The sequence below is a fragment of the Alexandromys fortis genome, unplaced genomic scaffold (assembly GCF_014885135.2).
Source record: "Alexandromys fortis isolate MF-2015 unplaced genomic scaffold, M_Fortis_MF-2015_v1.1 scaffold_39, whole genome shotgun sequence".
Taxonomy (NCBI): Eukaryota; Metazoa; Chordata; class Mammalia; order Rodentia; family Cricetidae; genus Alexandromys; species Alexandromys fortis.
In genome coordinates, this window is record NW_026067918.1 from 8354953 (window position 1) to 8379547 (window position 24595).

Sequence of the window (24595 nt, forward strand, 5' to 3'; positions counted from 1 at the left end):
AGCTGGGTGAAAATGGTTTTATTTCACATGCAGGAAAACAAGGGCAGTACAGCTGTTGACCACAAATCAGTGACTTCAGTAGTAGTGAGCAACACACATAATTTAAATAGTTAAAGGTTAATAAAGGTGTGCATCCACATAGTAATCCCATAGATAACCAGTCTCTGGAAAGCTCTTGGATTTATTCCACTATCAGAAAAATGATTCTTTTGACCTGTCCTAAGGAAACTGTAAAACCTGCTATCTAAGGACGGTAGTGGGGACGTAGGTCAGATGACCTCTAGACACAGAGTAAGGAGACTGACCACGGGAGATGGTTTGCCACTTTCCTTTTCCCAGGCAGGAAACATGTGAGCCCATTAGACTCTATTGTTGTCCTTCCCCAGCGTCTATGGCAGCTGAGTTCCCTGTTGTCTTGAAGCTTAAAGTCTGGCCTGGAGCAGCTGGGTCATGCTAGCTGAGGGGAGGCAGAGTACTGTGCAGCAATAGGGTCTGGTAATTCAGTTCAAACCCAGCCCTCACCCCATCACTTCAGACCCAACATGTCGCTGACAGTGCCCTCTAGCTGGGGAAAAGTGGGTGTTTTGGTGCAGCACAAAAGGACAAAGTCTAGTGCAATGTGTGTGACCCTGAGACTTCCTGGGTCCAACCACAGGTGCCACACTACATTCCATGTGGCAGGGAAAGGGACTGACCAAAGCAGGAGGATGCGGAGTGGCAGGAGGTGTGTCTTCCCTTAAAGGGGAGCACAGCAGTTTATTTCATGCCAAGCAAGAGGTAGTGAGGAGGATGGCCTATTCCCACTGCAGGAGGTATGCTTTTCCCAGAAAGCCACAGTACCTGCTTCTGAAGGGAAACACTGGCATGCTTCCATTTTCCTTCCTATCCCTAGCAGAGGCTATCAGACCGTGTTCCTGTCTTGCTGAGATGTCCATAGGACACAACCTGCCACTGTCAGGGCAAGCATACCACCCACTCAGTAGCCACTTTAGGATGCTGCTGCCTGCAGGAAACCAAGTGAAGACCCTATAGTGCTCTAGATTCTCACTCTGGGCCACTGCTACCCACTTTGGTTCAGGCAGCTGCAGTGCCTGCTAGCCAAGCAGCATGGAACACCAATGGGAGGTAGCCTCCCATGCCATGCCTAGTCAGGGTATAAAGATGCAGTTCTTGAGGAAGTTGGAAAGGCGCTCTTCAGAGCCCTCTCCCTGGTATCAAGGGATGCCAGTAAAAAAAGGGAAAACCTACTCCAGGCCCAGCCAGAGTCTACTATCCCGGGGCAGCCAGTGCAGCCACTGGCCACTCCCCACTTAACACAGTACGGCCACTTCAAGTCACACAGGCAGATAAAACAGGTCCTTTTAGGGCCCAAGAAGTGATGATCACAGCAGCAGCTTGGCTCCTGACAAATGTCCAGGACCCTGGTCTACACCAAGCTATAAACACTGTCCAGGGTATACAGTAGCCGGCCTAGCCAGAGCCTCTCTCAGGTTGCCTGCCTTCCAAGTAGAGATGATAGCACTTGCTTGGTTCATAGGTTCCCCCACTGTTCCACAGGCGGAAACTGGTCCACTTCACCCAGTTCTGTGCTCAGCTGCTCTCCAAGAGCAAAGGTCAGCTTATACCGAAGCCGCACCTTCTCCTGTAACAGAGGGCTGCAGTGAGAATCAGTCCAGGAGGTCCCTTTGCAAGCCACTCTCTTCACTCATGACCTGTCCATCCATGACCACCCATGCTCAGTCCCTTAACCTGGGACAAGAAAGGGGTTACTGCTACAGGACTTCAGACCCGATGCTTAGAGGTGGTACTCCGGTGTCCTGATCTGGGGCAGCAGGACCCCATGTGAGCATTGTGGATTCTCCCATGCTTACCTTCATTGGATTGGCCAGCAGCATAACCTGGGTAATGGCTGCAGGTGGCTGCACAGGACTAAATGGAGAAAGTTCTGTCCCCGAGGGTGGCTGCAACTTCACCTTCATTGACTGAAGATAAAAAGAAGTTCCTTTGAAGAGAATTGTCCAGGAGTCTGAGAGACTACCTGCTGGCCACTGGAAGGAGGTCAACATAGTAGGTTCAAGATAAGGGAGGCAAGGATACCTTGGGCACTGCGGCCTGCAGCACAATGCTCTTGACTGGCAAGGGAGCTGTATTCAGCATGGACACTACCACCACCAGCACATCAGGCCGTCCTGGGGGACACTCCTTAGCAAAGTGGAAAAGGATGCGGAAGCCATTTTTATCATAGGCTGTCACAGGAAGGGCACTGCCTGCAAGAAGGCGTTACTTTAGTGAGCATGGCAGGGGAGAATGCCCAAGGCACTGCAGAGCTCCAGCAGGATGGAAGAAGCCAGTATGGCTCAACACTGCTCCCCTTGGGGTACTGGAGAAGCTCAAGGTTACAGTGCCCTAGGGGAAGCTGAGATAGAGCTGGGTGTGGTGGCACACACCTTTATTCCCAGCATTAGGGAGCCAAAGGCAGTCTGAGTTCAAGGCCAGCATGGTCAACAGAAAGAGACCCAGGGACAGCCAGGGCTATATACAGAGAAACCCTTTCTCGAAAAACCAAAACAATTTAAAACAAAACCAAAGCTGACACAGGCTGGAGACAGCTCAGTGGTTAAGAGCACTTGCTGTTCGTGAAGAAGACATAGTTCTAGCATCTACACTGGGCAGCTCACAACTGCCTGTAATTGCAGTTTTAGGTCTCACACCCTTTCTAACCTGTGGGAACTTGTATGCATGTCAAGTACAAGCATACGTTGAGGCACACAAACTTAAGTAATAAAAATACAATATTTAAGAATTTTTGAGACAGCAGGCAAGTAAACTCTTGACTACAAGTGACTCCTGCATAGACAGAACCACTGACCACACACCTGCCAGCACTGTGGCCGTGAGGCCTACCTTCTGTCTCTAGCACTTACTAGGCTTGATTGATTCCAAGGGCACATGGACACTGGCCAGGGAGAGCTCTGGTCCCCTCAGAGGGCTGCCTTGAGACTGGAAGGCTGGTGACTGGAAGAGAGGGCTTCCAGGCCCCGTGGAGAAGGGCAGGAGAGGCCTGGCTGGGGTAGAGGTGGGAAGCAGTGGGGAGGCAGTGGCCCCATGGGAGAAACAAGAAACAGGTTTCACCAAGCCTGAGGTCCTGGGGGGAAGGAAGGAGGGCAGAAGACAAGTCAGAGGGCAGGACAGCACTGCTAGGCAACCCCTCAACCAAGGCCAGTTCCTAGCTACCCAAGGCCACCAGCTTCCAGTCTGATTCATGGTACCAAAAGGGATTCCCATACCCCTCTGGAGCCTCCCTTTTGATCTGTATATGACACTCCGCCCTCAGCCACCCTCTCTTCTCCCAGCCATTACACTTTGGCCTCTTCCAGAAGCTGATCAAGGGCATCTAGGCGGTGCGAGGTGCTGTCACCCAGTGCTGAGTTGTGGTACTCTGGGGCTGTGGGCTCAGCCTTTGGAACCGAGGCTGGGGCAGGTCCAGAAGAGAACAGGAAGGAACCAGTGCTGGGGGCTGGTGCACTGGCTGGGAGCATAGGAGCTGGGAAGGGAGCAGGCAGTGGAGCTTGGGACGTACTTGAGGTAGAAACTGGGGGAGGGAGCAGGGATCCATCTGAGGGGCAGCAGGCCGCAGACACTGGCCTGGGGTTGAAGAAATCCAGGTCTGATGACTGTTCATTCTGTACAACAGAAACAGTGGGTAAGCAAAGGCCTAGTTCATAACCCACCGGAGCCTTCTGAGGTACCCCATCATGACCTACAGAGCTAAACATTGGGAACAACCCTCAGAGGCAGCATGTCCCTGCTATGGTGGACAGAGCTCTAGAAAACACTAGCTCTGGCTCTAGCAAAGCGCAGCCAGGCACAGACTAAGCAAATTTTGGTCCTTGGGCACTTCAGTGATGCAGCCACGGCTGTGCCTCTACCTGGAACAGGTGCCACTGACTAGTTCCAGCCGACTCTTTGGAAGCAGTGGGGGCTGGGTCAGTGAGGCCTAAGAACACAAAAGAAAACTCAATGAGATGAGACCCTCAGCCGAGGCTACAGCCTCCCACCCTCCCAAGAATGGTCACTTGGTAAGATAAGAGGCATTACTTGATGAATGGGTAAGGAGGATATTCCTTATAGCCAGATTGGGAAGTAAATCCACCTCCACCCTTTACATGAGACTGAAGCCCCCTCCCCCCAGAAGACAGGAGCTGAGTTGCACCAGAGCCCACCATGTTCACCCTGAAATCCAGTGTCCCCGGAACCTGACTGGTGAAGGCCTGGTGCGCATGCCCTCCTTCCTCTAATGCTACTCTTGCACGTACCCAGGCAGAGCAGCTCCTCATCTAGCAGTGAGAGGGCATTGCTCGTGCTGTCAGGCCCTGGGGGAGCTTCAGCCTGGCTGGAAGAACGGCTTCGTGGAGGCCCAGAGGCCTGGGGGGGTGGAGGGAGGATAGGGATGCCTGAGGTGGGTGGGGCAGGTGCTGGGGCCAACACTGGGGATGAGCTGCAGGGGGTGTCCAACTCAGCAAGGTCGATGAGGGTGCCTTGGTTACTGCAGCGGTCATTTCCTGGATGGGTTGACACAAGAGGAACAAGAACATTCGGGGTGAATCTAGTGCCTGTGTAGCGGGAGGCAGGACCCTGTGCACAGCCGCCAAGGCTTTAGCCTCTGGCCCAATTCAGTAGCATTTCCTCTAGGGAAACTGAAAAGCAGGCAGAGCAATCTCCATGCATACCTACCTCCTCTGGCAAATGAAAGACCACTGGAAATGGCTGGGAATCCCCTCAGGCCCTAAGAGTTGCTACTTGTGGCTCAGTGGTCAGGATTTGGGCTGGTCTGGAGGGTCCCAGAATGGGAAATCATAATATGTACCTTCAGAGTCAGGCATGGTTGAGGTGGTCACTTCACCATTGATGATTTGCCCTTCAATAATTGTTTTGTAAGAATTGATGACCCTGGAGAGGTTGTCACTGGCCTGCAGGATGTCCCCTAGAACAAAAAGAGATTCCTCACTATGTGGGCTGTGACAGCTTCACACACACCCAAATTCTTGATGTCCTTGCCAAGAGCTCTTTCATACTCACCCAAGCTGTTGTCATTGTCTTCTGTCTCGCTGGCCAGTTTAAATAATGTCCGTCTCTTGTTCTCACAACGATCAAACAGCTCCTGAGAGACAGACATAAAAATCAACTACAGAGCTTCTCGGAAGTCATCAGTCAGTCACTGGTAGAGCTGGGACCATCTCTGTGTTGCCAGTATCCACTAAACAATGTTGCCCAGTCATCCGTATCAACTGAAAGTCACTCGGATGGTAGATGAGATGTGTGCCTCACAAGTCACAGCCTGAGGAACATCAACACGGGATCTCAGGGAAGTCTCCCATCCACACGTCCCCAAGGCAGAGCAGAGGAGTGACAGCTAGGACATTATCTCTGGAGTCACAGGCGAGCACTTGCACCTGGAGTTAAGTCAGCGGCATAGAATAGGGCACTGCTCCTCCACTCCTCTGCTGCCATGAACCAGCCTCAAACAAGCATGTTGGCACCACGCCAGGCTCCCCTTTGGGCAGACAATGTGAGCAGCGAGCTCCAGCTCTCAGCGGCTCACCTTCATGAGCTCTTTGTCAGCCTCCGAAGAGAACTCTTGGCTGTAGTGAAGGAGCATCTCATGGAGCAACTTGACATTGTTGTTAACTTCCTCCAACGTGTGCAGGCGCTTGGTCACTTTCTGGATTCGCGCCTCATCCTGCCTCAGCCAAGAGGGTGCAGGAAAAAGCAAGTTTACCTAGCTTGTCTTTCCTTTTTTTTTTTTTTTTAAAGATTTATTTATTTATTATGTATACAATGCTCTGTCTGCATGTGTCCCTGCAGGCCAGAAGTTGGCAACAGATCTTATTAGACATGGTTGTGAGCCACCATGTGGTTGCTGGGAATTGAACCCAGGACCTCTGGTAGAACAGTTACTGCTCTTAACTGCTGAGCCATCTCTCCAGCCCCCTAACTTGTCTTTCAACTACCAGGCAGGGCTCATTCTTTACCCTAACTCTGCTTAGCGTGTTTCCTAGAACTGCAGGCCTCAGACAGACCCTGAGCTGTTCTTTTACAGTGACACCTCCCTGTGCTACTCCCACCGACCGCTCCTCTACTGCTTTCTCCCATAGAAAATACAAGGCTCCAGTTCAGGGCTGGTGCAAGGTGAACAAGACAGGCCTAAGGTTTCTGGGGAACTTTCTGCTTCGTGGTCACATGATTCTTTGGCCCACGCCCAGAGGACCAGGACCCACTCACTTCCTTCACCATGGACTTGATGAGTTTGTTGGCTTCTTGTAGATCATCTGGGTTCTTGCTTTTCAGTAGTTTGGCTAAAAGCTGGAAGAGAAGACATCTAAAGTGAAGGAAGGTAGCATGTGTCCAGTCCCACTGGGCCGACCAGAAGAAACAGCAAGCAAGACCCTACACTTCATGTTTGGTAGGGTGGCTCGAGCCTACAATACCACCACTCAGGAGACCGAGCAAAAAGATGTCAAGTTCAAGGTCATCTTAGGCTACAGTGAGAGACAATCTCAAAAAAAAAAAAAAAAAAAAAAATTCAAAACAAAAGCCACCACCTGACACACACATTCACTCTGCTACTGGCACCGGTCATCTAAAAGAACCCCAGGTCTGAGATGTACTTTACCTTGGATTTCTCCTCATCATCAAAAACAGGGTTTTTGGGACGAGGTGGGGGAGAGGGGATCAGCGTTCTGTCCATGGGGATGGGGGGGTCCGACTGCACTATGCCTGAGGAGACACAAATGGAAGCGCATGTGCTCAGACAATGGTCACTTTGTCCTTCACACACCAAGGCCCACGTCCCTCTGATGAAAGGGAAAGAGCAGACTAATCTCATCTCAACCTACGAAAACCCCAGCTGAGCCCAAGACAAATCCACTCTACAGGAAGAGAAAGGGCAGGGCCCTGGGACCCCAACATTCCTTTCTCTTCTTTGCCTTGACCAGCAGCACTCAGTGCCACCCGAGGTTAATGGAGAGGTAAACACACACCTTGTCTCTTCAACATGTGGTAGGCATCTTTGATCTTTGCTTCTTCCGGCAAGGCCAGTGTCCAGCTAAAAAGCAACTCGATGACCTTAGTCTTCACCTTCTCAGACACCCTGTCTCCCAAGTACTAGGAGGGAATGAAGGGAGAGACTCTAATAACGTAGACGCTGGGAAGGACCACTTTTTCATAGCATCTTCCCTCACTCCAGTTCACAAGCCTACTTGACCACACCCAGTGTGATGGGGCAGGGGTGGAGCGACAGAGTCTGTAGGCAGAACAGGGGCCAAGACCTTATCCCCGTGCTTCCATGCAGAAGCTGCCTGAGACAGTAAAAAAGGGGATGCAGTGAAGATTTGTTTTTATTTACATATGTGAGTGCCCACCACATGTACGCTGGGGCCTCTAGAGGCCAGAAGTCCGTGTCGGATGCCCTTGAAGCTATAATTACAGGCATTCACAAGCCACTCAGTGTGTGTGCTGAGATCTGAACATGAGCCCTCTAGAACTGTAGCGAGTACTCGTAACCACTGAGTCATGTCTGCAGCCTGATAACCACATTTCCCTTTTTTTTCCCTTAAACATTTATTTAAGTATAGGAGTGCTCTGTCTATATGTCTGCACACCAGAAGAGAGCATCAGATCTCACTACAGATGGTTGTGAGCCACCATGTGGCTGCTGGGACTCAGGACCTCTGGAAGAAGAGCGGTGCTCTTTACTGCTGAGCCATCTCTCCAGGCCCCCATATCCACAGTTCTTGAAGGACTTTCTGAGAACACCACCAACATGAGAAATGGTTCCCTCTGTCTAGAGCTATCCAACAGACCCTGGTCAGTGGAGCAAAAAAGCAAAACTTGACCTGATGTAGTCTAGGAGCACAGAGTACTAGCTGTCTACACTCCCCTGCACACACAAGCCAAGTCTATGCTGGGAGTCCCTCAGGAGACTGCTCAGACCTCAGACTCATCAGTCAGAGGTACCTCTAGGGACGTCATCTCTGTGGGATGTTTTTTTCTTTAAATGTTTAGTTTTTTTTTAAAATATTTATTTATTATGTATACAGTATTCTGTCTGTGTATATGCCTGAAGGCCAGAAGAGGGCACCAGACCCCATTACAGATGCTTATGAGCCACCATGTGGTTGCTGGGAATTGAACTCAGGACCTTTGGAAGAGCAGACAATGCTTTTAACCTCTGAGCCATCTCTCCAGCCCATCTCTGTGGGATGTTAAATGACCAGAAAAGCCAGTAAGATAGGAAGTGGGAGGGGATAGTAAAAGAATAGGACAGAGGAAACTGCTACCAACTGACCTTTGGAGAGACAACTTTGATTAATTCATTCAAAAACCGGAACTTCCCCACTTCATTATGAAATCTCCTCCCACAGTTCTTCATACATGCCTCCAGCACCTGCAGCCACACAGAGAGAGGCAGTCTGTGATGGGAGCTAGGACACAGAAGACCCCTGGGTCCGTGCAGTGTCAAGGACTCCTATGAGAAACGGTGCGCTCTCCCTTGGGCAGAGCCACTCACACAGTCCCTCCTTCTGACTAAGCATGCTCTGCAGGGAGTGCTACACAAGGGCAGGAGTAGGAGATGCTGAGACCCAAACAACAAGACAGTTTGTTGCCAGACTGGAAGGGGCCAGGCCTTCCACAAAGATACTAACGTGGAAGCTTAGGAGGAAAACCAAGTTCCAAGGAAAAAGTACCTCTGACTCAGGGTCCAGAATCCTTTCCATAAACTGACCTTTTACGGGGCAGAAGATGTTTCAATCTGTCATCTTTCGTTTAGACGATGGGACATTTCCCTTGCCTCCTTTTGTTTGCATGTTCCTATTCTGCTCGAGGCCCCATCACTCATGCAGCTTGCACGTGGCAGTGTTCAGGTATGACTGCGTGTGTGTGTGTGTGTGTATGCCAGGTTAACCTCGGGCATCTTTCCTTGGATGAAGTTCACCTTGTTTTGAGACAGGGACTCTCACTGGTCTGGGACTAGCAATTAGTCTAGGCCAGCCGGCCAATGTCCGCCGTCTTCACTACCCAGAATCACATCTGGCTTTTATGTAGGTTCCAGGGACTGAGCGCAGGTCCTCATGCTTGCCCAGCACTTTACCAACTGAGCTATCACCCTCAGCCCCCTGGTTTTCGTCAATGCTTTCCTGTTTTGAGGCAGGACTGGTCTGGAACTCACTGAGATCTGCCTGCCTGTCTACTGGGTGCTGGGATCAAGTGTTTGATGACAAACACTAGAATTAAAAGCATGTCCTAACATGTCCAATGGTTTCTTTTTTATTTTTTTAAATGACCATACATACACAGGGAAGGATTTTACTTTATGTGTATAGGTGTTTGTCTGACTGACTGTGTACCTCATGTGTCCAGTGCTAGAGGAGTCCAGAAGACAGCATGGGATGCTCTGAAGCTTGAGTTACAGATGGTTATGAGTTTCCATGTGGGTGCTGGGAATTAAACCCAGGACCTCTGGAAGATCAGCCAGTGCTCTTAACCACCGGGTCATTTCTCCCAGTTCCCAGTGATTTGTTTCTTTAAAGCAAGGTTTCTCAAGTGCAACCTGGCTGACATTTTAGGCTAGCCACTCTTTGCTCTGTCCTATGCATTTCAGGATATTTAGCTGCACCCCTGGCTACACTCTCTAGATGCCAGCAGCACTATCACACTACCCCCAGCAATAAAAGTATCCCCACACACTATCAAATGTCCCCTGAGACCGAAATTGCCTCCCTGGAAACCAGGCATGAGTGGAACATGCTTGTTGTATTAACACTTCAGAGATGGAGACAAAAGGACTGAGATATCTCAAAAAACAAACAAACAAACAAACAAGACTCAACCAAGCAAAGAGCTTGACTGTCCTTGACCATCACTGCTGTGGAGGAGCGGGAAGACAATGCACAAGGGTCTCTACACACTGCTGCTCTTCTGTGTCTCCAGGGCCCAAATGAAGTCAGGGTCAGAAAGGACCCTTGTCTGGGGAGCAAGGATACTTGGATGCTCCCCTCACTGGTTAAACAAACACTGAACTCTGCCAGTGGCTGTGACTCTCAGCACAGCCTCTTCACTAGTACAGGCAGCATCTTCAGCTATCCACAAACAGTTTCTACCAGGCTTTTCTTTGGCTGGCTGACTCTTTTTTGTTGTTTTTTGAGACAAGGTTTCTCTATGCAGTGCTGGTTGGCCTAGGACTTGTTTTGTAGACCAGGTTGGTCTTGAACTCACAAAGTCTGCCTGACTCTGCTCTTAAGTGTCAAGACTACCTAAGTCCTCTCTGAGCCACGGACTGGACTGAAGGTCCCGCCTCTGGGATCCCTTGGTACCCGTGCAGCCTCCATGCTAGGTCCAGAGGTTTGAGTACTTGTAGGACAGGTGACTGACATGTTCTAGATATGCCCAACCTGGATCAGTGACGCTCTACCGGACTTTGGGCATGAGCCTGACTACCAGCGGTGGCCTACTGCATGTATGAAGGAAGACCTGAGCAAGTGAGCACCCACCGTCTTCATCTCTGACAGCAAAGACCTACCGTGAGGGCCTGCACTGCCTCCCATTCCTGTGGAGACTGGATCTTGTGGGCCAGGAGTCGGACAGCGATCTGGGGCCTGGTAGAAAAAGACAGTACAGTCAGTCTGCAGATGGAGGGCTGTCTGGCCAGTCCTCTTTGGTCAGGTTTTGGTCCCCTCTCTCACTGGACTCACCCTTCAAGTTCTTTGTTGATCTGATCACAGAAGCCAATGATATATTCCCAGTCTTCCTGGCGGTTAGAAGGATTGGTAGCTTTATCTTGGGAAACAACACAGAGAAAAACTATTACAAGAGCAACTCACAATACAAGGCTATCTTCACAATTCTTAAACACAGCATTTTTAATTCATAGGCGGCCTCCTCAGTCTATTCAGACAACAAATATAGCCTCACATTTTTTTCCCCCTAGACAGGGTTTCTCTGTGTAGTTCTGGCTGTCCTGGAACTTGGCTTTGCAGACCACTTTGGCTATGGACTCACAGAGATCTACCTGCCTCCGCCTCCCTAGTGCTAGGATCAAAGGTGTGTGCCACCACTACCCGGTTCGTTTCACAATTTTTTTTAAAAAAAGAGGAAAAATATGCTGGACATGGTGGTGCACGCCTTGAATCCCAGCAATCGGGAGACAGAGACAGATGGATCTCTGTGAGTTTGAGGCCAGCTTGATCTACAGAACGAGTTCCGGGACAGCCAGGGCTAGACCGAGAAACTCTGTCTCAAAAAACAAGAAGAGTAGAAGAGAGGCCTGGGGATATGGGATATAGTTCAGTGGTGAGCTGGGCACAGCAGTGGATGTCTACAATCTCAACTCTCATACTACAGAGGCAGGAAGGTCAGGAGTCCTGGCAGCTTGGCTTACAAAGAGATTCTGTATTCCCCAGCCCACAAATCACCAGTAAGATGGAGGGCTGACTCCTAAGAACCCATCATTCCACCAACAACAGGGCACCTGAGCAGAGGTCTTCCTGGACAGGGGCTGGATCTACCTGACAGCACTTCTGGTCTGGCTTCAGCAGGAACACCCTAGGGACTTAAGATTTTATTTACAGCCGGGCGGTGGTGGCGCAGGCCTTTAATCCCAGCACTCCAGAGGTAGAGGCAGGCTGATCTCTGGGAGTTCAAGGCCAGCCTGGTCTACAAGAGCTAGTTCCAGGACAGGCTCCAAAGCTACAGAGAAACCCTGTCTCGAAAAACCAAAAAAAAAAACAAAACAAAAAAAAAAAAAGATTTTATTTACAAAGTGAGGCCTCATAGCAGAGGCCTGTGTGGCAGCCTTGTTGGAGGGGGTGTGTCACTGGGGGCAGGCTTTGAGGTTTGAAAAGCCCACACCATTCCTTAGCTCTCTGTGTGTCATGGTTGTATCTCAAAATATAAACTCTCAGCCACTGCTTGCATGTTGTCAGGCTCCCCACCATGATGGTCACAGAATCACCCTCTGAAACTGGAAGCCTCAAGTTAAACATTGTCTTCTACAAGGTGCTTTGGTCATGGTGTCTTAGCCATGGCAATAGGAAAGCCACTAAAACAGCCTGCAGTCTCAGCATTGGACCTGGGAAGGTGAAGAAGTGATGTGGGAGTGTCATATATCAATCTGTTGATTTCATTGGCTGAGCAATAAAAAAACAGCTGCTTGGCCTCATCATGGCTTGGAACATAGATGGGAGGAATAAACAGGATAGGATGCTGGGCGGAAGAGGAAGTGAGGTCAGACTCTGCTCTGCTCCCGGAGAGATCCGACAGCTCTGCTGGAGCAGAGACGCCATGCTCAGCTCTCCCAGGCAGCTGCAACCCATGATGGACTTAGGCTAGAATCTTCCCGGTAAGCGCACCTTGGGGTGCTTACACACATCATTAGAAATGGGCTAGTCCAGGTGCGAGAATTAGCCTGTAAGGGTTAGAGTTCATGGGCCAAGCAGTTCTTAAATGAATACAGTTTGTGTGTTGTTATTTCGGGCATGAGCTAGCCAAGTGGCCGGGGTGTTGGGGACGCAGCCCCGCCGCCCCTATTTCAACAAAGAAGGAGAATTCCAAATACACTTATATCAAAGTAAAAAGTAAGGAGCTGAGAGCAACTAGGTGGTAGAGGGCCGGCCTAGCATACGGGAGTCCTAGCTTCCATCCCCAGGAACACACGCAAGTTTGTAAGTTTATATTTAGAGGAAAAACACATGGCTCTGGTTTTGAGACAGGGTCTCATGTAGCGCAGGCTAGGCTCCAACTCACTATATAGTCAAGGATCTCCTGATGCTCCTGCCTCTGCTTCCAAGGGCTTACAGATATAATTACAGATTACAGATATGAGCCACCAAGGTGGCTCTTCTCAGTCCTGACAGATAATTAGCAAGACCTTACAAATGGCAAGCACAAAGAGGGATTATTTTATTCAGCAGTGTCCATTTAATAAGAAGTACACCAACCACCAGACAGTACTGGTCATCACCAAGGCCTCCTGGCCCAGGTGTGGCTCTCCTCAGGCATCAGTGTGGCTTTGCTATGCTTCAAGCTTTCACATGAAATCAAGAAGCTACAGGACTCAAAATACAACGCAGAGAAGCCAGACCTATGCCCAGTGCTTCTGTAAGAGACACAAGACTTACACTGAGGACAATGGGAAAAGCACCTTCCCTCTCTCACAAACAACAGGCAGTCTGCAAAGGAAACTCTTCCTCAGCTGCTCTCTTACAGCACCGCTGCCTCCCAGAACACTCCACCTCCTTCTCACCGAGAGCAGCGACCACTGCCTGCACCTGGCGTAAATGCCCTGCGCCGACAAAGCGCCGCTTCCCAGCATCTGCAGCTCAGAAGGTACACCTGTCGCTCACGGCAACTAGAAACACCACTGAGGGTGGTACTGGGTGATTCCAGCTTTCCAAGTGCCCACCACTTCCACCTACTCCACATCATGCCTCATCTAGCAGAGGCCACAGTGGAGTTCTCCCCTGCAAACCTGGCCCTGAACCACCCATCTAGGCCCTCTGACTCCAGGTTTATCTTCGCTTCCACACCTCCAGCTTTCCTACTCCCCTTTGCAGCTTAGGCACCGCTACCCTCGCCTCCTCCAGGACATCAGATGACAGCGATGAAAGCAAGCAGCCTTGACTACTCAAGTTCCATGTGGCTGGACCTCTCCAACGAAGCCAGGCTGCACACAGCAATGACTAGAAAAAGCAGACCCAAGAGCACAGCAAAGGAAGGGGTCAAGGTCAGCCTGCGCTGCTGCATCTTGAACCAAAGGAGAAATGGCACTCATGGGAAACAAACTGCTACAACCACCACAGTCGTCTGAGATGCTTCAAGCTCTCACGTGTCTCACAACCGTGCACTGGAGGAGCTGCAGGTGAAGTAAAAGACACAGGCAGGCCTGAGGAAGCTTGCTTGTGTGAGCATGAGAGGAAACTGGCACAGAAGCAAGTCTATAATTATGTCCCCTTGATACACAAATAAGTCTGAGAACCATCACTTCTCCTACTGACTTCCCTATTTCTATATGCGGTGCCACTATTCAAAAGCGCCTGGAAGCCGGGCGGTGGTGGCGCACGCCTTTAATCCCAGCACTTGGGAGGCAGAGGCAGGCGGATCTCTGTGAGTTCGAGGCCAGCCTGGTCTACAAGAGCTAGTTCCAAGATAGGCTCCAAAGCCACGAGAAAAAAAAAAAAAAGCGCCTGGGTCTCAAACCCTATTGTTAATCCCTTCTCTTTCCCTCTTTCCTTACCTATTCCTAGCAATCTTGGAGTTGTTTCCTTTTTTTGTTTATTTTTTTCCGAGACATGCTTTCTCTGTGTAGCTTTGGATCCTGTCCTGGAATTCACTCTGTAACCTACCGAGCGCTGGGATTAAAGGTTTGTGCCACCACCGCCCGGCCTTTTTGTTGTTGTTGTAAAAATTTCCCTACATATTTATTTATTGCATATGTGGGAAGGAGCAGGAGGGGGATGTGTGGCATGTCACCAGTGTAAAGGTTAGATGGCGACCTGTGGAAACTGGCGCTCTTTGTCCACCATATGGTTCCCTGGGCTCAAACTCAGGTCTACAGCTTGATGGCAAGCGCCCTTACCTGCTGAGCCACCTCCTGGCCTCTGGAATCACCTTCCTAATCCATGTCTTTGTCTAATCCCTTTCTCTTCCCTCCCCAACTCCTTGCTCCTTTGAGCACTTCTCTTCTAACCCATTTCCCCTTCTTCTCCCACATTCTGTGTGATACACAGCATCACAGTTGGGGCACATGGACAGCACAGCACACACGAGGAGGTCAGAGGACAACTCCACGGTGCACCTTAGAATTGGGTCCTAATTTCCTCTATATGCCTACACCTGCTACTCTGTGCTCTATACATAGCATTCTTGGGGCCGTTTGCCATACCTGAAGCCTAGCTTGATGCTGTCTTCTCATTTTCTGTCTTAGGTTATTATCCACTTCCCTTTCCTTGATTATATACCCTGCATTTCAGCACTTATGGCTCCCACTTCAATTCCTACCCATTCTGACAGCATACCATCGAACTGAAGGCAAAGGCTACTTGAATTTCCTAGGCGCTTCGCTTTATTTCTGTTTTTGTGCGGCTGGCATGGAACCCAGTGCCTTGCACATGTTAAGCTCCATCACAGGACAACTACTTAAACTTGATAATTCTTGTGCTCACTTTGGCAGCACATATGCTAAAATTGGAATGTTAAAGAGAAGACCAGCGTGGTCCCTGTAAAAGGACGATATGCAAATTCATAAAGTGCTCCATATTTTAAAAAATAAACCTTCCCCCACCCCTGAGACAGGGTCTCACTATGTAGCTCTGGCTGTCCTGGAACTTGCTCTGTAGACTAGGCTGGCCTCAAATGCACAGATCTGCCTATGCCTCACAGTGCTAGGATTAAAGGTGTGTGCCACTATTGCCCAGTGAAATTAAACTTCTCCTAATATTTTCCACATGGCAGTGGCTTGCTCAACACTAGTTGAAGGTGCCAAGCAAGATCTGAGACAGGGTTGAAGTCATCAAGAGATGGTTTGTGAGGAAGATGAATCCGAGATGGGTTTGAAGCATTTAAATGAGCAAAGGGAGCAGAGCTTCGGGGTTAATGAGAACAATGTGTGCGGGCAGGAAAAGCACCAAAAGGCCACTGAGAAGAGGCAGGGAGTGAGCAGAGACAGACTGGAAGGATGTGGGCAGGTCTGGCAGCGCTGGGAGAACAAGACGCTACAACTGCCCTCCTGGGAGCAGCACGAAGAGTGGACCAAGGAGAGGCTGCTGCAGTCCCTCGGGCAAACCACGGGTGACAAGAACCCTCTCTAAGATGGTCCGGACTGGTTCACTGGATTTGTACAAGTCACACCACTCGGTCATGAGGACTGTGGAAGGTGCATAATGAAATCGCAGCAGAGTCAGAGTTTGTTTGAGGCCAGTCTCGGCTTCCTAGCATGTTTGAGGCCAGCCTAGACTTCCCGAAACCCTGTCTCAAAAAACACATCAAGCCTACTGAGCTCAGCTTAAGTCACGTAAATTATTCCAATTTTCCCATTCCCATATGCACAGTGAAGCGATTCCACTCTGATCATCACCCAATTGCACGGATTTAGGAAAATGGTGAGTGGAGTCAGAATGTCCTCTGAATTGTGGCGACAGAACTTGTTTTGCCAGCGAGGATCCTTGGTCAACAATTGTATTTATTTTCATCTTTCAGGAATGGAATTGGAAGCCGGGCATGATGGCGCACACTTTTAATCCCAGAATTTGGGAGACAAAGGCAGGCAGATCTCTGTGAGTTTGAGGCCAGCCTGGTCTACACAGAAGGTTCTAGGCCAGCCAGGTGCTCTACAATGAACTCTAACCCCAGTGTTTTCCCTTTGGGAGACAGGGTTTCACTCTTTGCCTCACTTGAACTCCCTTGCCGGCCAGGCAGGCACTGCCTCACCACCCAGAACAGCTGGGGCTCCTGGGCTGCCTGAGCGCGGGTCATTGGGATGGTGACTTTAACCAGCATCTGTAATCCAGCACTGTGCACTCCTCGGAGAACTGTTCCTTCTCTTTGGGGATGTGCACCCCTGAAAGCCTAATTTCAACCTCCTGAAGGGTATTTCTTAAGGACGCCCAGGCAACTGGGAGGCAACGTCTTCACACCCAAAGGGCTGGAGATTGCAGTCGGTAAAAGACCTTGACACAAGGCTGTGTGTGTGTGTGTGCGCGCGCGCATCCTAATTTCTGCCTCCGTTTAAGAGGCTCCCTGGGGGCTAAGCCCTTAGTAAAGTTAACTTATTAACCCTTAGTAAGGCGTGATTAACCAGCCTTGTTAGCCCTTACTAAACACACTACCGCCTGCCAATGTGAAACCTCATTCCGTCACAGCAAAGTAAACTAGCAATGACAGCAACACATCGACTCAACAGCTTCACGCCGCTGAAGAGCGGGTAGGCTCGGTAAGTGTGTGTGTCCCTTCGATATAGTGGTCTGTTCCCTGGGGTCGCTCTTGGAAAAAGATTCTCACTTCAAGCATCCTGCCTGAGGACCGCGGGTATGCAGATCCTGACGCTCCCAGCTATGCGTGTGCGGCTGGCATCACTCACCACTCCCGGAGGGACCAGCCCAAATCCGGAGCTTTGACATCCTCGGGGCTTTGGCGTACAAGGTCCCGCAACCTCCCCAACCCGCCTGTCAGCCCCAAGAACCCGGCTGTCGCTTTTCCCGGGTCCGCGAGCCCTCGAGCTGCAGGTGTCGCGCGCGGGATGCGCCGCAGGGAAGGGCCCCTGCTCGCCGAGGGGTGTGAACGCGCGATGCTCGCGGCGAGGCCGGGTGTGGTTGGCCACACGCCGCCTCCGCCGAGGGGATGTCAGGGTGAGGGGAAAAAGCGGCTCGCGGTTGGAGGTCAGACAGAAGCGGCCCCGGATACTCACTCAGCCAGGACTCCAGACTCTCCCCTTCCGCCTCCGCCATATTGCAGCCGCCCGTTCCGGCCCTGCGGCCTCAGACCTCGCGAGATTCTGCGCGAGCCGGTCCGGGGCGGGGCTTGCATGGGGGCCTGAGAAGGTTGGGAGCTGCCGCCGGCAGGCGCGCCAGACTGTGTCAGATTCCGGGAGGACGAGCGTATTTTGTCGCTTGTTCTTCGAAGGGAAACTCCGACGTAAAACCCAGTCTTGAGTAAACTGTGCGGTTTCTCATCCGTATCCTGTCACTCATTCAGGCGCGCTGCGGGCAGCCCTCTGAGGTCCTTGAAGCGGGCCAAGATGGCTGCGCCCGCTCTGCAGGCAGCGCGACGGTGGTCGGGGCTGGCCGTGGGAGTGAGGCTTGCTGTCTGGAACCTTCCAGGGTGAGAAGGCAATGGGGGGGGGGAGCTGCCACCGCCGCCCAGGCCTTTACAGGAGGACCTGGGGAAAGGAAAGGAGGCACAGACAAGCCGCGCTGAGTCCTGGAGCCCTGCTCGGGGACCGGGGTGGCCGAATGAAGCTATCAGCGGGCCAGTTTGAGGGTTTAGTGCCTTGCCCCTTGCCCGACAGGTTGGGTTGATCTAGACCGGTTCTACCCCGAGTCGAAAGTGCGGCCCCGCTTGAGATCTCAGAACTGGAATTGCCTAGGCGGCTGGGGGAGAGCTGTCCTCAGTAGTGTTCGCAAAGGAGGAATTTTTAAGTGCCCGATTTCGGAGAGGGCTGCCTACCTCTTGGGGCAAGAGTCAGAACTGCTGCTGTTGCGGTTTAGTTTGCGGTCCCAGCGTTACTGTCCCTTGTCAGCGTGCCGGCAGGCGGGCTTATTGTTAAGTCAGGCTTGTTTACCTGTGCAGTCACAAGTTCATTTGTGGAGTTCTCTCGTCTGCTTCCTCCTCTTCCCGCTCCCAGGATAACCCAGGTGAGGTGGAGCCGCTATGCCCCGGAATACAGGGATCCCTTGATTGACAAGGAGTATTACCGCAAGCCTGTGTCGGAACTCACCGAAGAGGAGAAATATGACCAGGAGCTCAAGAAAACCCAGCTCATCAAAGCTGCCGCAGCGACGGAGACGAGCTCCGTGTTCGCAGACCCTGTCATCAGGTGAGGCAGAACCGCTCAGCTGTGGGCTGCCACTAGCCCAGGACAGGTTTCTGCCGCAAGAAATCCAGCGTTGGGAAACTAAACATGTTTTTCTCTTTGAAGCAAATTCACCAACATGATGATGAAAGACGGGAACAAAGTGCTGGCCCGATCGCTCATGGCCCAGGTAAATCGGGTTCTTCTGCTCTGCTTCTCTCTTTCCCCTCTGCCTTGGGTCTGAGAGGGGTTTCTCTGTGTGTCATTGAAATTAATTTCTGGGAGCTGGGAGTGGTGGCACCCAACAGGTGTCCCATCACTGTTGGAGAGGGCTTTGAGTCCAGCATGCAAGAGGCCAAGGCCAAGCAAGGCAGGCGGATCTCTCTTCAGAGTGCCAGGACGGCCAGAGCTACACAGAAATCTTGGTTAGGGGGTGGGGTGGGATTCTCACCGGTTCTTTGGGTCAGTCTAGTAACGCAGTAGGCACCTAAACTCTTTAGTTTTTTTTGAAAGAGGATCTCGTGGAGCACAGTCTAACCTGCACCCTGCTGTATATCTGAGGATAACTTTGAACTCTTGATCCTCCTGCCTGCACCTCCCAAGTGCAGTCGCTGGCCTGCAGCACCACTCCTAGCTGCTGGCTGAGCGGCCTCTTCCTTCTCTTTGCAGACCCTGGAAGCTGTGAAGCGGAAACAGTTTGAGAAGTACCACGCTGCCTCTGCAGAGGAGCAGGCCACCATCGAACGGAACCCCTACAAGATCTTCCACCAGGCCCTGAAAAACTGTGAGCCTGTGATCGGGTTGGTGCCTATCCTCAAAGGGGGCCATTTCTACCAGGTGAGTGGACAGTAAAGCAGGGCAGCCCACATGTGAAACTGATCGGGGAGTGAGGGTTCAGAGTTGGGCCATGTATAATAACCCCTGGGCACTGTCAGGATCTGCTCCTCTGAGGCCCAGAGTGTAAAAACCACAGTTAGGAGGTGGAAAGACAGAACAAAGTAACTCAGTAACTCCCATCCCTTTGTCCAGTATTCTGTGTAGCCTATGCTATGAACTCGTGGTTTAGGAGTGTGCTCACAGGCCAGTGCCTAGAACACAACTTGAGCCACGAGCGTTCACCAGTTATGAGCTGAGCTGGCCACCCTGTCAGAGCATTTAATTATATTATCACATTAGGGTGTCATTAGGGTGTCTTCTCCCTTAGTGGCAACTCCAAAGACTAGGGGATTTTCTTTTGCTGTGCTTAGTGTATGGCATGCAATGGGACCAAGAAAATCGTTTTATTTTTACATACCCTTGGTCTGAGGTAGCCAGTTTGCCTTGAGTAGCACGACTTTCTGAATTGGTGCTGGTGTCGACTTGGCAAAGCTTCTCCTTAGGAAGGAAAGTGCCTAGTGAACTTACTAAGTGAATGTTTCTGTCCTCGGGTCCTATCCCAGGACTACTCCCGAGACAGTTCACAGTAGCTTCTAGGAGGTGGTGGCCCTCACACCGTCAGGCCCAGCTCAGCTTCAGCTTGTCTCCCCGTCCAGGTCCCTGTACCCCTCACTGACCGACGTCGCCGCTTCCTGGCCATGAAGTGGATGATCACAGAGTGCCGAGAGAACAAGCCACGGCGGACGCTGATGCCAGAGAAGCTGTCGGATGAGCTGCTGGAGGCTTTTCATAACCGGGGTCCCGTGATCAAGCGGAAGCACAATATGCATAAGATGGCGGAGGCCAACCGTGCCCTGGCCCACTACCGCTGGTGGTAGCGGAATGGGGAGATGGACAAAGTCCAGGACAGTACCACAGGGGCCACCACAAGGGACAGTACTTGAGGGGCTGGAGAAATGGCTCAGCGGCTGAGAACACTGGCTGCTCTTTCCAGAGGGATGTGGTTCGATTCCCAGCACCCACATGGAGGCTCACTAACCTTCTCTAACCCTGGTTCCAGAGAATTTGACACCTTCTGACGGCTTTGGGCACCAGGCATGCATACAGTACTCAGACATACATGCAGGGAAAGTGTCTATACATATACCACTACTAATTAAAGTAATTTAGAAAGAAACGACTTGAGCTACTGCCCTGTTGTAAAGTTCTGGAAGGAACTTAAGGATGGAGAGGGTCTTTGTAATGTAACCTTAGACCCTATGAAACCTTTGATTCTTCCACGCCTGCTGGAAATTGGGAAGGTACAGCTTGGGGTGTGCAGCTGCCCCTCACTTAGACTCAGGATCTCAGGAGCCTGTGCTGCCCAGTAATCCAGACTGGTTCCCCTCCCCACCCCCTAAAGCACAACATGTCTCCTTAGAGATTTCTTCCAAGAAACTCGGGTCCAACCAGCTTGGGGTATACCTTTGGCCGTTAGGAAAAGGAAGCAGTTTGGTTACAGAAAAGATTTATTAGAAACCCTCCCCCTGACCTGGCGAGGCCCTGTCACTGATGGAAACAGACGGGAAGATGCAGGCCTCTCCACAGTGTCTCTGTACAAAACGTAGAGAACACTTTCTCAGGTCATTTGTAACTCTGCTGCCCTTAATGTCCCAGAGCATCCCACCAGCGGCCCATTTTACAGATGGGGAAACTGAGGCACCAAGGTAGTAGTATTGCGCCAGTGGTTACACAGTTCAGTGGTTGTTAGGAGTTGCCTTTTCCTGCCTGGCCCAGGCGGAAGCTGAAAGGACTTGGAGGAAGAGGGAAGCTGGGCGGTCTCCAGCCAGGGACCGGGTCTGTTTTCTCCACAGCTCCAGAGGGAGGGAAGGGGGATCATAGAAAGGTGTGGCCTCGCTCAGTCCAGAACCTCGCTGTAGTAGTACTGATGGGCAGCAGGAGTGGTCTTCCAGCCAGCCGCCCGGAACTCGATGATCTCCAGCAGCAGCAGCCGGGCCAGGGAGCTAAGGTCTATTGGCAGCAGGAAGCCATCCCGGATTAGGACAAAAAGCTCATCCATGCGCTGCCCATTCATCTTCTCCAGCTGCTCCCCAACCCGGTGCAGCTGCAGCACTAGGCAGTCTACCTGCAGGGGCAGTGCAAGGCCTGCTCAGCCAGAGGGAGGACCGGCCTGGCACACCTGCTGTGGACCGTGCACTGCCCTTTATAGTGGCTCCTTGCTTCATTCTGACACCAGGGGGTATAACCCACATCTTACCACAGACTTGCACAGAACTGACCAGGCCGAACGCGGGTCTGGGCCTGTCTCCAAGCTGTTGCTTAACCCCACTCTGGCTTTGCTACCCCCAAATGCCGGACTCAGGAGCTGGTTTCTGACTGGGTGATGGTGACACACTATAATCCCAGCACTTAAGAGGCAGAGGCAGGCACACCTCTCTGAGTTCAAGGCCAGCCTGGTCTACAGAGCAAGTTCTAGGACAGGCTCCAAAGCTACACAGGGAAACCCTGTCTTGGAAAAACCAAAAAAAAAAAAAAAAAAAAAGTTGGTTTCTGGGCCATCTGTGCCCACAGCTGGCCACAGCTCTTGCTATTCTTAGCGTGGGCTGGCTGCCCTCCTGGGGAGCCTGTAGCCTTGGCTGCTGTGCGTTCTGGGTAAATTCCAGACACTGTCATTTGTCTTGTAATTGCTGCAGGCCTTAAATGCCCCTACTCGGCACTGGCCGAGGAGCAGTGGCCTCCATGAGCGGGACTGCTGGGCTCCAAGCCAGCATGCCCGCCACAGCTTTCTGTCCACTGGCCACTCACCTCCTCTTCCCTGCTCAGACTCTCAGGCTGGGCCAGCTGGAAGAGACAGTCATAGACAGGGTTGACCAGGGCCATCATGGGCATGTTGTTCACCTGTGGGGAGAGCCAGAGGGGCAGGGAGGCAGCGTCAGTGACCACGGGGAGCAATCCAGCCTTGGTCTCGGGACACAGGCCATCACTGCTGCCCAGGGTGGCTGCCCTCGCCTCACCCTCAAGTAGTCAAAGATGCTGCAGATGAAGGTGACATAGCACACCCAGCTCAGCCGGGAGCGAGCTCGCAGCTGCTCCCTGGCCTGATACTCCCGCTGCAGCCGGTCAAGGAGCCCGCGCCGGAAGACACTCTGGCCTGCTTGTTTACTCTCCGCCTGTGAGCCAGGAGAGGGTGGTAAGCGGGCACTGGCCACTCCACCCGCCCTAGCCTTTGTCTAGAAATGCCTGTGTCTGCTGCTGGCCAGCCTGTGCCTGATCCTGGGGTGCCATCCTCAAGGCAGCTCCCGCTCTGCCAGCCCCCCCCCAACCTGGATGATGGCGTAGCACATCCGTCCTGCTTCCTTGCTGAACACACAGTCCTGCAGAGAATGGTCCACAACCACATTGGCCACTTTCTCCAAGTCCACAGCGCCTGGATCTGGGGTAGAGACAGGGGCGGAGTCTGGAGCTGCCTGCTGCGTAGTCACATTGGCCTCCAATGCTAAGGACTCAAGGTTTTTTTTTTTTTTTCTTTGAGAGAGGGTCTCATCATGTAGCCTTGGCTGACCTGGAACACTCTTTGGAGACCACAGAGATTTGCCTGCCTCTGTTTCCTGAGTACTGGATTAAAGTTGTGTACCAAAACACTCAAGGATCTGAGATGTTTGTAATAGAACACCTCCATCACATGCTTAAAAGAAGAAGGGGAGACCATCCAGATGGCATTCAGGAGGCAGAAACAAGGAGGATCAGGAGGTAAGGGTTACCCTTGGCTACATACAGAGCTCCAGGACAGCCTGGGTTGAGTGGTGCACAGCTGTAATCGCAGGACTCGGGAGGCAGAGACAGGCAGCCTGACTATATACAAGTTCCAGGTCAGCCAGAGCTACTTAGTGAGATCCCGTCTAGAAAAAAAAAAATTCAGCCGGGCGACAGTGGCGCACGCCTTTAATCCCAGCACTCGGGAGGCAGAGGCTGGCGGATCTCTGATCTCTGTGAGTTCGAGACCAGCCTGGTCTACAGAGCTAGTTCCAGGATAGGCTCCAAAGCTACAGAGAAACCCTGTCTCGAAAAACAAAAACAAAACAACAACAAAAAAAAAAATTCAAAGTTGGAGATGTAAAGGCTGTCGCTTGGGGATCAAGCACTCTGCCTACCCAAGGTTGGACCCAAAGCAGCCAAACCAATAAAAAAGCAGCCTCCAAGAGCCGGGCGATGGTGGCGCATGCCTTTAATCCCAGCACTTGGGAGGCAGAGGCAGGCGGATCTCTGTGAGTTCGAGACCAGCCTGGTCTACAGAGCTAGTTCCAGGACAGGCTCCAAAGCCACAGAAAAACCCTGTCTCGAAAACCAAAAAAAAAAAAAAAAAAAAAGCAGCCTCCAAGAAGACACTTATAACCATGCCTAGGGCAGCTATGTCAGGACCCTGTCAGGACCCTGGTTGCCCAAGCATGAAATAGGGGAGGTGAAGCATGTCTCAGTGGTTAAGAGCTCTTGCCTTTGCAGAGGACCCAGGATCAATTCCCAGCCCCAACGCTGGGCTGTTTATAGCTGCCTGTAACTCCAGTTCTAGGGGCTCTGACACCCTCTTTTGTATCCACGGGCACTGCACATGCGTGGTGCACATCCAGACAAGTAGTGCACACAAATAAACTCAAAACCAAGTTTTTTAATTATATACTGCCACATGTGGCTCTCAGCCTATAATCTCAGCACTTGGGAGGCAGAGGCATGCCGACCTGAGTTTGAGGCCAGCTTGGTCTATATAGTGAGCTGTAGGCCAGCCAGGGCTACACTGAGAGATCCTTGCCAAACAAACAAATATAGGATTATGAGGCTGGAAGAGACCAAAGTATAGATGTACTTTCTTGGGATACACGTTTTATGGTTTTGGCAGTAGACTGAAGAATGTATACTGAATGCCAAGATGTCTACAACCTTTTCTTTTTCTGGTCTTTCGAGACAGCCTAATTTTGCTATTTAATAGCACTGGCTAGCCTACAGCTCAGCATGTAAATTTTTAGGTTCATTCATTTTATATGTATGAATATTTTATCTGCATGCACATACACATACTATGTGTTTGCCTGGTGCTGGCATCGGATCCTGGGAACTCAGTTAACAATGACCGTGAGCCACTCCGAGTCCTCTGGAAGTAATATA

At 51.4% G+C, this 24595-nt stretch overlaps 3 protein-coding genes and 1 non-coding gene across 10 annotated transcripts in view; 2 read left to right on the forward strand and 2 right to left on the reverse strand.

Annotated features, from left to right (window-relative positions):
• Positions 1–3: 3 nt before the first annotated feature.
• On the reverse strand, positions 4–17568 carry Gga3 (golgi associated, gamma adaptin ear containing, ARF binding protein 3). 5 transcript variants are annotated; one of them, XM_050140270.1, is made up of 18 exons: positions 17459–17568; positions 10752–10836; positions 10580–10655; positions 8348–8446; positions 7041–7164; positions 6674–6777; positions 6283–6363; positions 5603–5740; positions 5080–5161; positions 4868–4984; positions 4317–4562; positions 3930–3997; positions 3581–3683; positions 3361–3472; positions 2925–3145; positions 2098–2267; positions 1872–1982; positions 4–1642 (listed from the first exon to the last, which is right to left on the reverse strand). In XM_050140270.1, the coding sequence occupies exons 1-18, from the start codon at positions 17496–17498 to the stop codon at positions 1532–1534; spliced, it is 2088 nt and encodes a 695-aa protein (XP_049996227.1). In that variant the 5' UTR covers positions 17499–17568; the 3' UTR covers positions 4–1531. The 5 variants fall into 5 exon arrangements, 4 of the variants coding, with proteins under 4 accessions (XP_049996227.1, XP_049996225.1, XP_049996226.1 ...); XM_050140268.1 differs by having other exon boundaries at positions 3361–3683; XM_050140269.1 differs by lacking the exon at positions 8348–8446 and having other exon boundaries at positions 3361–3683.
• LOC126500561 (U6 spliceosomal RNA) lies at positions 15211–15317 on the forward strand. Its single transcript, XR_007591377.1, has one exon. It is a non-coding gene; the product is annotated as a U6 spliceosomal RNA (small nuclear RNA).
• Positions 17569–17728: 160 nt separating the features above from the next.
• Positions 17729–20615, forward strand: Mrps7 (mitochondrial ribosomal protein S7). Its single transcript, XM_050140274.1, has 5 exons — positions 17729–17871; positions 18395–18586; positions 18689–18752; positions 19232–19399; positions 20095–20615. Exons 1-5 carry the CDS (start codon positions 17789–17791, stop codon positions 20314–20316), a joined length of 729 nt encoding a protein of 242 aa, XP_049996231.1. The 5' UTR covers positions 17729–17788; the 3' UTR covers positions 20317–20615.
• Positions 20616–20919: 304 nt separating this feature from the next.
• The window catches only part of Mif4gd (MIF4G domain containing), a 5585-nt gene continuing 1909 nt past the window's right edge, over positions 20920–24595 (reverse strand). Inside the window, exons 3-6 of one of the 3 annotated variants that reach the window (XM_050140277.1) lie at positions 22762–22871; positions 22453–22608; positions 22244–22336; positions 20920–21448 (exon numbers count right to left, since the gene is read on the reverse strand). In XM_050140277.1, coding sequence (XP_049996234.1) covers positions 21314–21448; positions 22244–22336; positions 22453–22608; positions 22762–22871 — 494 coding nt within the window. In that variant the 3' untranslated portion in view covers positions 20920–21313. Of the gene's footprint in view, positions 21564–22243; positions 22337–22452; positions 22609–22761; positions 22872–24595 lie in introns of all 3 variants that reach the window. The other 2 variants (XM_050140275.1, XM_050140276.1) reach the window with 2 other exon arrangements.